The sequence below is a fragment of the Mustela erminea genome, chromosome 3 (assembly GCF_009829155.1).
Source record: "Mustela erminea isolate mMusErm1 chromosome 3, mMusErm1.Pri, whole genome shotgun sequence".
In the NCBI taxonomy this organism is placed as follows: Eukaryota; Metazoa; Chordata; class Mammalia; order Carnivora; family Mustelidae; genus Mustela; species Mustela erminea.
In genome coordinates this window covers 70,964,306-70,981,484 of record NC_045616.1, presented here as the reverse complement: position 1 = coordinate 70,981,484, position 17,179 = coordinate 70,964,306, and the positions used below count along the sequence as shown (strand labels likewise).

The 17,179-nt window shown below is 33.6% G+C and overlaps 1 protein-coding gene across 5 annotated transcripts in view; it reads right to left on the bottom strand.

Annotated features, from left to right (window-relative positions):
* The window catches only part of ADAMTS6 (ADAM metallopeptidase with thrombospondin type 1 motif 6), a 313,953-nt gene that overhangs the window by 121,836 nt on the left and 174,938 nt on the right, over positions 1–17,179 (bottom strand). For all 5 annotated transcript variants that reach the window (XM_032336137.1, XM_032336135.1, XM_032336134.1 and 2 more), the window contains exon 11: positions 13,642–13,783. In XM_032336137.1, coding sequence (XP_032192028.1) covers positions 13,642–13,783 — 142 coding nt within the window. The remainder of the gene's footprint in view (positions 1–13,641; positions 13,784–17,179) is intronic.

Here is a 17,179-nt window from a genome sequence, read left to right as displayed (position 1 = left end):
ACCAGCTTGCCATTTGAACTAAAACACCTCTTCATTTCTGGAATACCCTTTTTGTTCTGATATACACAAGCTTTTTGTTGAAATGTAATGAACGCATCCTGTGAAAACCCCTGCATTCTGTAAGACCACTTATGAGGAAAACAGGATTTATTGGAAAAATAATGTTGGAGCAGACCACTGAAAACCTATGCAATTTCACAGCCAGAAAATTTTGCACTGTTAAATCTCTGCATTTGATCCCAGCACCCTAGTCAGTTGAACCCTTTGTAGCCTTAAACCCTGTGACTTCTGATGCTTTCTACTTAGAGATATAGGTCTTTGAGGATATCTGCCTCCAACAGACACCATTTTCATAAAAATTAACAATTATATTCAAGGTATATATATCTTCTTTATCAGACCATTTTTTAAAAATAGCACAAAGGATGTATAATTATAGATTTTTTTATTTGCCCTCATGATTTTGATAGTTTAAAGCTTTGGGAATGGAGAAGTGATCTACTACGTTAGTAAAGACCCCTCTTGGACTTGCAGGATTTTTTTCTATGAGACTTTATGTAATACTATAGATTTTCTCTTTGTGAGAAAGCTTATTTAACTTCACATCATTAATACACTAGGAAACAATCATATATGAATAAAATAAGATGTATGCATTATACTGGCATCACTCCACAGTCTGCTAATTTACTCATGTGTCTTTTCATCACAGAAACACATGTTGTAGGGGCGCCTGGGTGGCTCAGTGGGTTAGGCCGCTGCCTTCGGCTCAGGTCATAATCTCGGGGTTCTGGGATCGAGTCCCGCATCGGGCTCTTTGCTCGGCGGGGAGCCTGCTTCCTCCTCTCTCTCTCTCTCTCTCTCTCTGCCTGCCTCTCTGCCTACTTGTGATCTCTCTCTGTCAAATAAATAAATAAAATCTTAAAAAAAAAAAAAGAAACACATGTTGTAGCTAAATAAATAATATTTAATTAAGTTTTATTCATTTTGTTACTCTGACATTTTCTGTTTTATACCTGGAAGAGTGATTGTATTTACTGTTTGTCATGTTTTTGAAACTGAAACTCTTTTCCTAGACATTAAGAAGCAAGTCATATAAAGGAATAGAAACAAAATATAAATGCCAACTTAGAAGTCAGTTGAATAAATGGGTAAGAGCCAGGGGGAGCAGATTTGAGTTCAATGTATAGAAAAAAGGTCTTCTGAACAATGATGAAATAAAACTGAATCTCCCATTACTGAAGATACTAAAGCATACACTTCACAGCTTCTGGGCAGCAATGTTGTAGGCAAAGGAAAAAAAAGTAACTAACATGAACACTTTTTCAGGGTATAGTCAATAACTATGTGAGGCATATTCATATTTGTATCTCATTTAATCATCACTAAAATCTTGGAAAATGTGAGAAACGTTAGGTTCAGAAAGATTTAGCAATTTGCTTCAATCCTAACCAAACCTGGATTAGAATCAGCTCTATTTGATATTAATGCTCCAAATATCTCTACATAACCTAATTACTTTATTTCTCTTAAACATACTACAATTGAATAAAGTCACAAGCCAATAAAAAAATGTTTTCTAATGTAATATAAAAACTTACTCAATGTTCATAATGCTCTCTTATCCTATACCTATATTTTAAAGGAAGATATCTCTAAATTAAGACTATGATGTATTAATTCATAACATATACACTCATTATACAAGCTTAGACATCAACTTATTATTATTGGAAGTTTTGAATGTAACAATATTTTGTATTTGGATTTTTAAAAGATACTGTCAAATACTCCTCAAAAATACTCCATGGTCTTCCAAGAGACAAGACACTTGAAATATTCCTCCTTATTTAAAATTTTAATATTAACTCCCAGACTTCTAGTCTATCTGATTTTTCAAATGAATGACACTATTTGCAAACATTAACAATAAAAAATAGCAAATATAAGTAACAATAAAAATACATATAAGTGTTGTAGTTTTAAAGTAATTATCTAAAGTAAAACAACATATTCAGAAAACAAGTTTGTAAAAAACTGAACTAGGTCCTTGTTGATCAGAATAGAATAACTGATTATTTTATACTCAAAAAGCTTTCCAAAATAATAAAAGAAATTGGAATTAACTTTCCCAATGTTTTCATAACTATATGTTTTCATAATTATAGTTCTTAAAAGATACTTAAAAATGGGATGAAGAGCCCTTTGATTTCCTTGGGAAAATTAAAATTAGCAGTTTAGACAAGTGGGAAAGAGATATCATAAAATTACCAAAATATTTTATAATTATTTTATCATTAAGGAAGTAAAACAGTATACAAAGAGAAAACAGGTTCTTTAATGCTAGATTTTTTTTAAAAAATTAACATATAATGTCCTATTCGCTCCAGGGATATAGGTCTGTGAATAATCAGGCTAACACACTTCACAACACTCACCATAGCAGGTACCCTCCCCAATGTCCCAACCACCCTCTCCCTAAACCATCCCCCTCCCCCGGCAACCCTCAGCTAGATGGTTTTTGTTTGTTTAATTTTTTTAAACAAATGTAAGGATCATAGAAGAGATATACACACACTTTCTGCCCTTGGGAAACTCTAAACCTTATGCCATCTTGGGTCTTTGGCTCTGTATATGAAACATTTTCTTTGTCCTGACTACCCTATCAGTAACATCTTTTAACAGCTGTTTGCAATAAAGGATCCTGACAGCCAAGGGGGAGAACAGAGTCTGAAGGGGTCAGAAAGGAGCATCACTGATTAGAAAGGTTACTTATCATGGTATCACACAAAAGAAAACTGAAAACCAACATATGGTGACCTCGTGGCCTGGCTCCAGGTGTTTAATAGCCATTTGAAGAAAGAGAATAATGTACCCTTATTTCAGCTTTAAACAGGTTAATCCTGTTACATGGGTAATTTAAATACAAGAGATCCTAGAAAGACATATTTTTGTTATATATATATATATGCATACAAATAAATATACGTACATACATATGTGTAAAAAAGAACGAATCTAGGAATGCAAGTCAAATAATTATCAATTTGAAGAGGTTAAAAAATGATTAAATGGTTTTGAAAAATACCTCTAAGAAGCAAACCCATAGTAAGAACAGGTGATATTTAAGAATGCAAGTAATTATGGACCTAACATTGGAGGTTGAAATTCAAGAAAAATAAAAACAAATCAACTTCTTGTTCAATATATGCCTAATATGTATAAATGTCTGGACTCCAAAAGAATATTGCTGTGCTAAAATAATTCCATGAATATTATTTCCATATCAAACCACACTGTAGAATATTTACACCACCTTAAAATCTGCAAGGAAAGTGTTTCTACAATCTCCCTCAGTGCAACATTCCAGTATTTAATAACTTGAAATTCTTCCTACTACCTAATCTACAACCTTCCAGCTGTAAAAATTAAGACAACTGTGTTTTTTTATGCTCTTGGTAGGGAAGGAGAACAATTTGTTACCAGCAACCAAACTATAATAAATGTTCCAAAGCTTGAAGACAGTTTTAAGGCCAACATTTAACCTTCTTTTTTATAGGCTACTCAAACTCTATTTCTTTAAACTTCCCTTATATGTACTTCTAAATATTTCACTATCATTCTTTCCAAGCCCATCCAAGTTATCTGCATCTTTAAAAAAAAAAAAATTAGGTAGGTAGCCAACAATTCCCCAAAAAGACTAATAAAGTCCTTTTATTAAAATGATTCTCAAGTAGAAAGCAATAATGACTTGAATCTTAACTAATTGGTGATGATAAAATAATAAACAAAAGGGAGTAAGTGTGAAAACATTAAAAACTTAATTCTGAGAGACAGAATATGTCAGGCTTTATTAAGCACTCTCCAGAAGGAGGATACCCTGATTAGACAACTCAACTATCTTATCTTCAGCTGATTACTCTGTCTACAAATAGCTATACTCCAGGCAGATATAGCATGATGGTATTCTTATTAGAGTTAACATGTTAATAAAAATAATTTATACCGTCCTATATCTTAACTTTATGCTTACCAAACAACCTTTTGATAACAAATTGGCCTACTGGGTAGATTTCCTTAGGTGAGAAAATGTGCACATTTCAGTAGAGTTGACTGAATATCAACCATATTTGGTTACTATAAATTAATAAATTCAGTTTTATATATAAACCTATATATTCATTGTGATCTTCCATTTCTAATATTAGATACTAAAAATCTGTCATCGCATAGTGTGGAAAAATATGGCATACTAACCACTTATAGATTATTCTCTTATTAATCCATAATTGATGATCTGTAAGTAAAATATAGTGTGACACAAATATATTTCCCCTGGAAAGATTCAAAATTAATGAAAAGGCTTAAAATTCCCAAAGTTATGTCACATTTTCTCTTTGTATGTTTTGTTTCCACCATAATACCCATGATTCTGCAAGCTTTATGTCAAAATTATGGAATTTATATACATAAACACTTTCATTCATTTCATCTCAGAGTTATGGTGCAGTACCTTCCGGCATGAAAAGAGAAAACTTACATTTACAAAGAAAAGAAAGGGCATTGCGACAAGGGCAATGTGAATCAACTGTGGCAGGGCTGCTTTAGTACCCTGTGTAGAATGTGTTTGGAGGGGAAGAGAAAAGGAGAGGGACAAGGACATAGACCACTTTGTATTAAGTCTTCAATTTTCCCATATGGTTTCCCAGGACTACAGAATTGTGTTGGTTTCCTAAGACATAATATGTCATAGAAATTCCGTGATTTTCTGCACACCATTATCCTTCTTGGTCTCATTCATTAAAACACCTTGAATACTTACCCATTGCCTTTAAGATAAAAACCTAGAATTCTTAACACAGCCTATTAAGTGTACACAGATTTGGCTCTTAACCTCTTTTCTGTCTCATTTATATGGTAATTGCTTTGAGAGCTACAGCAACACTAGCCTTCTGTCAACTCTTTAAATACACAAAAATGCCACAAAGGTCTTCTCCCCACTATCTCTTCACCATATAATTCTTCTCACTCATTTATTCAACAAATATTTTTTGCTCATACTGTAAGGCAAGCATCATGTCACTCACTATATAAACAGCCATGAAAAAGGCAAGTGGGATTCCTACTCTCACAGAACTTATGTTCTACTATAATTATCAGTTCATTCTTCCAAGAAATATTCATTGAGCACCTATCATGAGCAGGCTCTGTTCTATGTGTTATGGAAAGAACAGGGAATGAAATAGGCAAAATCTCTGCGCTAAGGAAAGAATCTATTCTAGTGGGAAAAGCAGACAAAAACAAGATGAATTAGCAAAATATGTAGATGTTTAAAAGTAATAAATGTTAAGGAGAAAAATAGAAGTAGGAAAATGACAGGGAGTCATTTTGCATAGACGTGTGTATGTGTGCACATGGAATTTTAGATAAAATTGTTAGGGAAAGCCTTACCTTGAGGATCACATTTAAGTAATTAATGAGTAATCAAATAAGCAGAAAGATTATGGCTTGAAATGACTGCTCTGAAGGAAATAAAAGCATAATGTGAAAGAGAAAAATAGGGAGAAGTCTTTGTCTATAGATTGACCAGAGAGAGGCCTGTCTGAAAATGCATTTGAGCTAGGACTGAGATGCCTAAATTATAAACATTACTGCTATTTCTGCTTCTGTACCTTCGCTTGCTAACCCATGAGGAGATGGAAAAATACCAAGAGACTTTCTATAGGCACTCTGTAACCAAACAACCCCTGCCCAGAACTGAACCTGGCAGAGTGGCTGCTCCCGGACCCCCACCCAGCTCTGGGCCGAGAGATAACAGTCATCTGGAGCCAGAGAAACCCCCACCCAGAATTGGACGTGACAAAATGACTGCTCCCAGACCCTCCACCCAGCTATGGGTGCAAGAGATAATAACCATCTGGCACCCCGCGGCTTGACAGGGAGACCCCGGCCAATCCTGAGGTGACACATACCCTAGTGGTGCCAACCAAGCAGTTTGAAGAATGACAGCCCTTTGACCTAACCAATAATCTGTTCCCAGCCTTTTCCCGCTCTGTAGCATGCCGGTCATATTATAGAGTTCCTTCTTGATTTTCCCGTGGTATGTGGCGATTTGTTACAAGATACTATGATGTATGCTAAGTCCCTGCCTCCCCAAAAAATAGTGTATAAAAGTGTTGTGATCCTGAGCTCGGGACCTCTTAGCGTCACCAGCAACGAGTACGCGGAGGTCTGGGCTCGAACTCGTAATAAACGACCCTTGCTGTTTGGCTTTGACTCTGGACTTTGGTGGTCGTCTTTGGGGGGTCTTGGAATTTGGGCATAACAGGACTGAAGGATGTGAATGTGTCAAAATGTGGCCCTTGGATTACCTTCATATGCTCCTCAATTACAGATGACTTAAATTCCCCTACAGCACTACCAGTATATCAACTATAGAGGAATGGTATGATGGATGACATAGAAATTCACGGAAGGAAGGGAAAAGTTACTGAATGTCTGTCAGGTGCCAGGTAAAGAAAAAAAACCTTGCATGCCTATCATATCTTTTGCCATCTGAAGTTTATAAGAAGAAGTTGTCTCTTTTTCACCTGAAATAGTGTCTGAGTAAAATCTATCAATCAATTCGAGGTCATAGGTAATAGTTAATTGTGAGCAGCATTTCACATAGTGAAACCATGTATTAGATCATGTGTTTCCAGCTGGGATTCAAAATACATGACCCATTGATAAAACATTGCTCAGTTCTACATTAAAGTAAGTAATAACAATGTAGAATGCACTATTATGTATTTATGTGCTAATCTGTAAGTCTATCTGAACAGTGACAAACTTCATGGATAATAAAAATTTCCCATAAATTAAACAAAGCTATGGTATCTATTAATTTTTCTTATATTATCCTGGGCCTTAAATATACCTTTTCATGAGCAATCACCTCTTTCTCTCTCTCTCAAACCATTTTATTAAGGTATAATTGACACACAAAAAGCTCTACACAATTAATGCACACAGCTTCATGAATTTGGAGATAAGTATACATCCATGAAATTGTCACCATACTATGCTCTAAACATATCTATACCTCCATAAGCTTCCTCTCATTCTCTGAATTATGTGTGTGTGTGTGTGATAAGAACACTTAACATAAGTTTTATCCTCTTTGCAAATGTTTAAATACACAATTGAGTATTGTTTACTATAGATACTATGCTGTAGAGAAGATATCTAGGACTTACTCATCTTAGGTAAGTGAACTTTGTATCCTTCAACAAGTAAGTTGAATTGCACTTTCAATCCCCCTCCCCCCAGGTTTTCCCATTTTATTCTCTGCTTCTATGAGTTTGACTATTTCAGATTCTGCATGTAAATGGTATCTTGTAGTATTTGTACTTCCTTGTTTCTGTACTTTCCTTATTTCACTTAGCAGTTTCTTTCATGTTGTCACAAATGTCAGAATCTCCATCTCTGTAGGCCTGGATAATATGCCATTTTAAGTTCTTACATTTTCTTTATCCATTTATTTGTCAATGGACATTTAGCTTGCTTCCATGTCTGAGCTATTGTGAATATTGGAATGCATTTGAGAGTATACATATCTCTTCGAGATGCTGATCCCATATCTTAGCTCCTATGAATATATCTCTTCAAGATGTTGATTTTAATAATAATGGGTATACACCCAGAAGTGAGTCTACTGGATAATATGGTATTTCTATCTATCTAGCTAGCTAGCTAGCTATTTATATTTTTGGAAATATTTGATTAATTGAGAGAGAGATCAGGAGCAAAGGTGCAGAAGGAAAGGGAGAAGCAGTTTCCACTGAGCCTGAAGCCCAATTCAGGACTCCATCCCAGGACCCCAGATCATGACCTGAGCAAAAGCTGCTTAATGAACTGAGCCACCCAGGCACCCCTCTTTTTTTTTTTTTTTTTTTTGATAAATCTCTATACTGTTTTCCATAATGGCTGCACCACTTTACATTTCTACCATCAGTGCACAAATATTCCCTTTCCTCCACATTCTTGTCAACGTTTGTTTTCTTTTGTATTTGCTTTTATTTATTTATATTGTAATCATCCTAAGAGGTGTGAGGTAATAGCTCATCGTGGTTACAATATGCATTATCCTGATGATTGGTGATGTTGAGCAACTTGTAACATTCCTATTGGCCATTTATATGTCTTCTTTTAAGAAATGTCTAATCAGTTCTTTGCCCATTTATTTTTTAATCAGGTTATTGAGTGTTTTGTTTGTTTTTGTGTTTTTTTTGTAGGTGTTTTTGTTTTTTGTTTATTTTGCTATTAAGTTGTACGAGTTCCCTATATATTTTGGACATAAATCCTTTATCAGATATAATTTTGCAACTACTTTCTTCCCTTCCATAAGTTGCTTTTTCATTTTGTTGACTGTCTCCTTTTCTCCTTTTTTCAGTTTTAGTTTGATGTAGTCCCAGTTGTTTGTTTTTGCTTTTGTTGGCTATACTTTTGGTGTCACATCTAAGAAATCATTGCCAAAATCAAAAAGCTTTTTCCCTATGTTTTTTTTTTCCCAGGAGCTTTATAGTTTGGGGTCTTGTATTTAAATCTTTAATCCATTTTCAGTTAATTTTTGTGTATGGCATAAGGATCTAGCTTCATTTTTCTGCCTGTGGCTATCCAATTTTCCAATACTATTTATTGAAGCGACTATCCTTTCCCCCATTATGTATTGTTGGCACCCTGGGCCAAGATCCATTGAATGTATATGCATGGCTTTATTTCTAGTCCCTCTTCCATTCCATTGGTCTCTATGTTTGTTTTTATGCCAGTACCATACTATTTTGATTACTGCAGATATGTAATCAGCTTTTGAAATCAGGAAGTATGATGCTACCAGCTTTGGTCTTCTTGCTCAAAATTACTTTGGCTATTCAAAGTCTTTAATGGTTCCATGTGAATTTTAGGATTTTTTTTTTCCTTCCCTTTCTGTTAAAAAAATGTCATGGTAGCAATCACCATTTATCAGTAAATTATGTAGTGGTATTACTGACCTACAGTGAAACATTAAGTATATACGAAAACAATGTTTGGGATATGGTTCATAGCAATAGGATAAAGAAATATAGAGTTATGTTTGGGACTGAGTCTTGATTTAATCTGTGCTTTTTAGAGAGCAGGCAAAAGATCACCCACATCCCCTACAATACATAGGCTCATTAGTGAGTTCTTTCCTAAGTTTAAACTTACTATTATTTCTGTAAAATGTTTTTGTTAATCTACTTTTAATAATTCTTTTCTCCTAAAGAAAGAGGAGATAAATGGAAATGGAATAGGAGTGAGACAACAGATTCTACAGAACTTTATAGGGAGAAATTTTTCTCTAAATAGGCCCCCCAATTTTTTTTTGGAAATACTTAATACTGTTTTATTTGTAATGCAGTTTCATCCAGAACACATCAAAGACACCCTTAGAACTTGATGATACAGCTAGCAGATTTTTTAGAGGATCTAGTAGGATTTTGTTTTATATGCTGTTCATCCGTATTTGTACTTGCCTTGAAGAGGTCCTAACTATTTACATAGGGGAAAAAGATATAAAACTCCAATCCAACACTGAGGGTCTCATACACTTGAGAATTTAAAACCCTGAAAATGAGTTTAGGGAAACTCTCTAGATTCCTCTCTTCCAAAATAGACTGGGATAGACAGATAGGTTTGTTTTGTTTTAAAAAGATATGTAGAAATAGACATCATTTGGTGAACACTGATAAAAAGTATCTCCTGAAACAAAATATATGTTTATTTTATTAAGTATTTAACACATCTAATACAAAATGGAAGTAAATTAAACCTTCTTAAATTTTCATTTTTACCTTGGGGTAGGTAAATCTCATACTATATTTTAGTTTCATCTATAAAATATTAATAGGTAATTACAATTTTTATCAAAGTAGTCTGAAGTATCTCAGAAAAAGGCACTACATAAATACCACAAACCATACATCATTTATAAATTACTGTATTATACAACTATATTATTCTGTATACTGTTTTGTTCTTTGTATTTATAATCATTATCAACTTCTCACTACTTCTATTGGAATTTAAGAATACCTAGAAAACATAAGTAGATGATATACAAGGATAATTGTAGAAAATGCTTCTTGAAGTTGAATAAAAAATAAAAATTTTCACATAAATTCCCTAATATAACTGGGGAATAAACCTACTCAGAAAGAATTCAATGAACCTACTCAGAAAGAATTCCAGCAAGATTTTCTTATAACTGCAGATTTAATCATTGGAAACCCCATCAATGACCACATGATAACCAAAGTGGAAGAGATGGAAAACTGATCACTGCTTCAGTAATGTGTCATCTTGTAGTTGTTTAAAATCTTCCTTGGTATCACTAGAGAAGTGCTAGTTGATAGAGGGATCACTTTCTGATGCTCTAACACAGAATATCCTCTCACTAAAAGGCTATTGTGCTCTTCTCAGCCTCCAGTGCTTGTGTTCAGTGTTCATCTCAGGATGCTACACTTTGACAGCTACCTCTCACAGGACTTATTTGTTTTCCCTTCAGCTGCTATCTCGAGTATAACCTATTTACCTCACCAGACTCCTACTTTCAAAGCCACTACTGTTTTCTAAAGTAGTATTTAGAATCACTTAAAACCTTAGCAATTCACCAGATAAAACATGATGTGTCCTTGCATGCTATCAATTGTGTAAACCCAATTTTTCAGGTACAAGCTTAAGAGGTGAGAGTGACTCTAAAGAATCTATTATGGAGAAAAAAAAAAAAAAAAGAGAGAGAGAATCTGTTTTGACTCAAGAAACTTTTTTTTTTTTTTTTTTAAGATTTTATTTATTTATTTGACACAGAGAGAGAGATCACAAGTTGGCAGGAAGGAGGGTGGAGCAGGCTCCCTGCTGAGCAGAGAGCCCAATGCGGGGCTCGATCCCAGGTCCCTGAGATCATGACCTAAGCCAAAGGCAGAGGCTTAACCCACAGAGCCACCCAGGTGCCCCAAGAAACTCTGATAGTAATGTACAGCACTTTATAAAAAGGTAGCATACGTTTTTTCATACAGTACATGAATCTACGAAAACCATTTTGCTGCAAATCAAAGTGAAAAGATTAATGATAAAAATATGTGAAATTGTATAGGATTATAAGATACTAATGTCTTTCCTCAAGTTTTCCAAATTTATTTTTATATCCATTATAAAAGCTTTAATAAACATAGCACATAAAGAAACAGAATCTAAATGACAGATGTAAGAGGGCACCTGGGTGCCTCAATCAGTTAAATATCTGACTTTAGCTCAGGTCATGATTCCAGAGTCCTGGGATTGAGCCCCTGGCATCAGGCTCTCCCACTCCCCCTGTTTGTGTTCCCTCTCTCACTGCACCTTTCTCTGTCAAATAAATAAATAAAATCTTTAAAAATAAATAAATAAAAATTAAAAAGCTAAATACACAATTTTGCAATTACTATTTATCTTACTTCACTTCAGATCAACTAGTCTGAAATCAATGAGATACACAGGTAGAGAGATAGGATAATCAGGTGAAAATGTTTATTAATTATTGAAGAAAGAAAAGATACACCCTAAGATCTTACAAAACTGATAATATAAATTATCTAATATGAAAATATATAGATGCAGTTAAAACTCAATTTCCAATAAAGAAACTAAAATATAGATTAACTTTCACTTCCTAATAAAGAAATGAGATCATAGACAAGAATAATAGGAAATCTATAACCACATTTGATCTTGAATTTCAATCTACTAAGCTACAAGTATATAAAAAGACCATGATTGAAATTTGACCAACATTTTCTGTAGGAAAAAGCAACCCAAGAAAAAAAGAAACCAAAATCATACAGAAATAATAACAGCAGACTCTGTACAGAGGGACCAGAAAGACCAAAGTTTTATTCAAGGCTTTAGGTATTTAGATTGTTGCACATGATCTTTAAATCTGTTGCACAAAATGTGCTGCCAAAGCCTACCATGAATAATAATATGTTTGTCACCCAAGAGATACTTAAAAAAAAAAAAACTTTATTTATTTATTTGACAGAGAGAGGGAGATCACAAGTAGGCAGAGAGGCAGGCAGAGAGAGAGTAAGGGAAGCAGGCCCCCCGCTGAGCAGAAAGCCCAGTATGGGGCTCGATCCCAGGACCCTGAGGTCATGACCTGAGCTGAACGCAAAGGCTTAACCCACTGAGCCACCCAGGAGCCACCACCCAAGGGATACTTTAAAAAATCATTTTCTAGGGCGCCTGGGTGGCTCAGTGGGTTAAAGCCTCTGCCTTTGGCTCAGGTCATGATCCCAGGGTCCTGGGATCGAGCCTCTAATCGGGCTCTGCTCAGCAGAGAGCCTGCTTCCTCCTCTCTCTCTGTCTGCCTCGCTGCCTACTTGGGATCTCTCAGTCAAGTAAATAAATAAAATCTTTTTAAAAAATCATTTTCCTTTGTACTGTATCCAAGACGAATAAATGATACTGTACAATGTATGTTGTTTAGTATTATCTACCTTAAGATTGAATTCCATTTTTTGTTATTATTTTTAAATAGGGATTTTATTTTTTAAAAGATTTGTTTTATTTTTAGTTATTTATTTATTTGTCAGATAGCACAAGCAGACAGAGTGGCAGGCAGAGGCAGAGAGAGAAGCAGGCTCCCCGCTGAGCAAGGAGCCCAAAGTGGGACTCGATCTCAGGACCCAGGGATCATGACCCGAGTCAAAGGCAGTGGCCCAACCAACTGAGCCACCCAAGTGTCCCTTAAACAGGGATTTTAAACATTATTTACATAAAAACAGAAACCAAACTTTAAACTTTTGATTTAAACCTGAATTTTTCTTACAGCTTGTCATTTAAAAATCCTATTTTCATTCAGCATGTTTATACTGTGTACCTACTATGAACATGTCTCTATACTAAACACTGACATCTTTTTCAATAAAACTTTTAATTATTTATATACATAATATTATTTATTTGATTTTAATTTATACCTTCTAGTACTGAGTCATTTCAAGTTGTTTCATTCACTGTCTACTTTTTTAGGCAGACACAAAGAGTCAGTTATGAAACCTACCTTTTTTTTCCACAGTAATTTTCCTTGTTTTTCTATTTGGGTTAATGTCATCTTGTCCCCACTCAGTTGTTGTGTTAGAATGTGGGCAGTGAATGAAGCAACTTGAAATGACTCAGTACTAAAAAAGTATAAATTAAAATAAAGGCTCCTAGCCAATGTGAAAATTCCCTTAAACCCAACCAATATTAGAGAACCAGAAAAGGCTGAGAAGGGGTAGTTTTCAAAACCATAACATTTCAAAAGACAAACTAAAGTTGGCATCGTAAACTCAGGACTTAAAAAAGAAATAATTTAGAAATTATTAAAATTCTACTTATATCTCTCAACAAGACATTTGAAACTTGTTTCAGATTACTCAAATATTTAGAAATAGATATTAGAAAATTGGTATCAGAAAAAAAAAAAGCGGTGTGCCAAAGGCCATATTTAAATTAATGATGTTATCTGATGTAAATTACACTCAATAAAAATCTAACTTAATATTTGTGTCATGAAAGAACACATATAAATGACTAAACATAAGAATTAAGACTTCTTACCCCATATTTACATTGGCGGGATGTTGCTCCATATTGGAAACGGCATTGCTCATCAGCATCATACACCTGACCTGGGGCCACAGCTGGATAAAGAAAGTCACGCTTGGGAGGCTCATTATCAAGGCAAGTACCACGGCCTGAACTGTTCAACATAAAGGACCAAAGGAAATTAGGTACACTATGGACTATTTCCATCACAATTATGAAACCATGCATTAAACTCTTTTTTTTAATAACTTGATGCATGAAAAGCAATACATTCTACCAACAAATAGTCATATAGCAAAACAGAATAATTTTACTGAAATGTGAGTAAGAGCTCCAGTTGTTTTTTCCAGCACCAAGACTCAATAAAAGGATCTCAGACAACAATCTGAAACTGTCATGTTGGCCTTAAAACGCTGATTTAAACTAATTTCTGAAGGAATCAAAATGGAATTTCATATTACTCTAAGCTTCTTGTTTGTTTTCCATGAAAATATAACCACATCTGGTAGTAGAATTAAAAACATAAAATGTGGAAAATTTAAAAAAAAAACAAACAACCACCACTATGGTTGTAATTCTTTAAAGACCTAATCTATATACTCCTCTAACTTGGGCAGAACAATAGATGCTGTAATAAGACATGTCCAAAGGTTCTTGAAATATTTCAATAATAAATGGGCAGAATGACAGATGAGGCCAAGATCCAAAGTTCTCTCAAGTAAATTAGAAGTGTTTAGTCTCTCAAAAATTTCATATTTCATCTAGGGTCATCAGAGTTGGAAAAGAGAATGTTCTCCTCTCTGCAATTTCTGCTTTTCAAAGTATGCTTGCACTCAAACATAATATTTTAATTCAGTGGAACAAATAACATAAAGATCGCCAAAAGCCAGACAGAATACCTTAGTTTAAAGAGCTTTATACTTTGCTAAATATAATTGTTCACTTTTTTAGTCAGTGTGCACAAAATAGGACAGATGCTTTTTTACTTTCATTTCACATGTGAGTAACTTAGAATTTTTAAAGAATTCCTATGCCAACATTTAAAAATTTTTTCCAACATTCCTGTCAATTGTGCCAGCACTTGTGTTTTTTTTTCCCAAATCTTTTCCATCCACCTTGCCAAAGGAAAATAATTTCACAAGTAGAAGTTCCTCAACTATTATTTAGGACAGTACAAATTTTCATTTATAGATAAGTAAGAAAGAGCCATGCATAATAATGAGTTTCATATTCACTTACTATTTTGTCATATTTCTTAAAATGTAAAAGTTAATTTGCTATATAAAAATGTGTATTTGCACAGCAGCAAATTAATACATTTTAAAAATTGAACCATACTACTCATGAAGTGATAGATTCAAAAACTCACAGCACAGAACACTGTCCTCTCTATACCCTTTCTTTTCTTTTACGCCCCTCTTGGATGGTTTTTCATCAATAAAAATATTTAGATGGAATAATAAATATGATACTAATATAGATGCGTTTATTATTGGCTATTATAATCAATTCACTTGTTACTGTTCAAAGTATTTAACAGAAAACACCTTTTTTCACCCAGCTATCCAGTTTTCATGACTGAATGCTTTTTACTTCCTATTTATTTTACTTTTAGAAATTGACATGCACCTCAGTAAGAGAAAGTCTTTCCAGATGAATTTTAAAATAGCAAGCTCTTTTTATTTTATTATGTAAAGTATCTTTAATCTACATAGATATACAAACTTTGGGCAAACGCAATTCTACCAGTAAATTCAAAATTTTATATTAAGATTAATGATAAAGAGGCCAAATATGAAAAGTATACTGAAAGAAGACAGACTATTTTGATAAAATGTAATATTCATGAAATAAACCAATTTAGCAGTTTAATCCCATAATTTTTCTTCTATTATATCAGTTTTATCTCCATCTACAACAAAATTATAAAACTCTTTAGGAAGGACTGAAATAATTTTTTAAAAATGTGTTAAGTACTACTATCAATAAAAGTGAAAAATTTAAGTACGGAAGTATTTAAGTACAGGGTCTCATAGGCAGAAATGTTTGCCAATAACATAACAAAGCAAGTATATGATATACTCACCTAAATAGCATTAGCTTAAAAATCTACTAAAAATTATTATACATAATTACTTGTAGATATAGAATATTAACCTAAAGCTTATAGGAAGAACATATGGATCCCCCCCCAAAGAGTTTAAGAATAGCTACTCTGGGAAAAAATCATTTTCTGATAGCATACTGAAATTTGGCTTAATCCAGAAGGAAGAAAGAATAATTACTTCATCTAAAGTTCTTGTTCCCAGATATTAATGATGTTCTAATCATGGTTCATGTTCTGTAAAAAACACCAAATCTGACAACCATTGGAAGGGCCTCCAGACAATAAAGAAGGCATGCACTGTGTATTTTCTGATAAAGTTTATTCCAAAAGTGGACTTTCTTTCAGTTTTTTTAAGTATTTATAGCTTTGTATTAATATGATCTAAGTAAATATCTAGACAAACTTTATTCCTCTTTTCTGTATATTTTTGCAGAATTAAACACTGTATGAAATAAAAAAGCATAGATCTTTATTAAGATGAATGCATATTTAGGAATATGGCATCAACAAAGGCTTTTTGAAATGGGTTTGGCTATAGTATTGTGCAAACCACTAATTCTTGCATGTCAAATGTTTTACCGATTATCGGCTCTGGGAAAACAAGGGCAGGGATATCTCCAAGATTGATTTAAATTGTTCCTACATTTCGGGTAGAAAATGAACAATATATTTTTCTTCTACTAACCATATTGGATATATATAGTAAAACCTGGATTAAACTATTTGGGAGTGGGGGAGTTTTCATATTTTAATTAACTGGAGGTTAAATGACAAAATTATTTTTTGCATAATATTATTAAAATTTGCTGCTTTCCTGATCCTTTCAAGAAAATTAAATATCTAGATCACAATTATTTTAATTAACTCTTAGAAAATAATAATTCTGGATATTTCTATGCCTTCGAGTCATCAACTGCCATTATGAAATACCACAGATATAAGTATAGAAGGTAGAGGACACGGATCTGAGAGATGCATATTTAACCCTAGAAGTGGTTTTTTTTTTCTGTCCTCTTAGAAAATTCCCAAAAGCTCAACCCTAATCACACCCTTCACTCTTTCCAGAAGTAACTAATATTCTGACTTTTAATATAATTATTTCCATGCTTTTTTTTAGTAATTATTCATCTTTCAATTATTAATCTGATTATTTTTGGAAAAAAGAGTCATAGTGTAGGTTTTCTTTTGTGACTATATTCTTTGGTTTAATATTATGAATGTGAGAAACATCCATGTTGATATACGTAGCTGTAGCCTGTTCATTAATATTGTTCTTTAATATTCCATTTAAGAGTATGGCACATTTATTTATCCATCCTTCTATTAACAAATACTTGTATTATTCCTAATTTCTAAAAATTGCAAAGTATGCTAATATGAACATTTTTGTACAGGTCTTCTGGTACAAAATGTTTTTTCCTATCTCAACAATACTAGATGAGT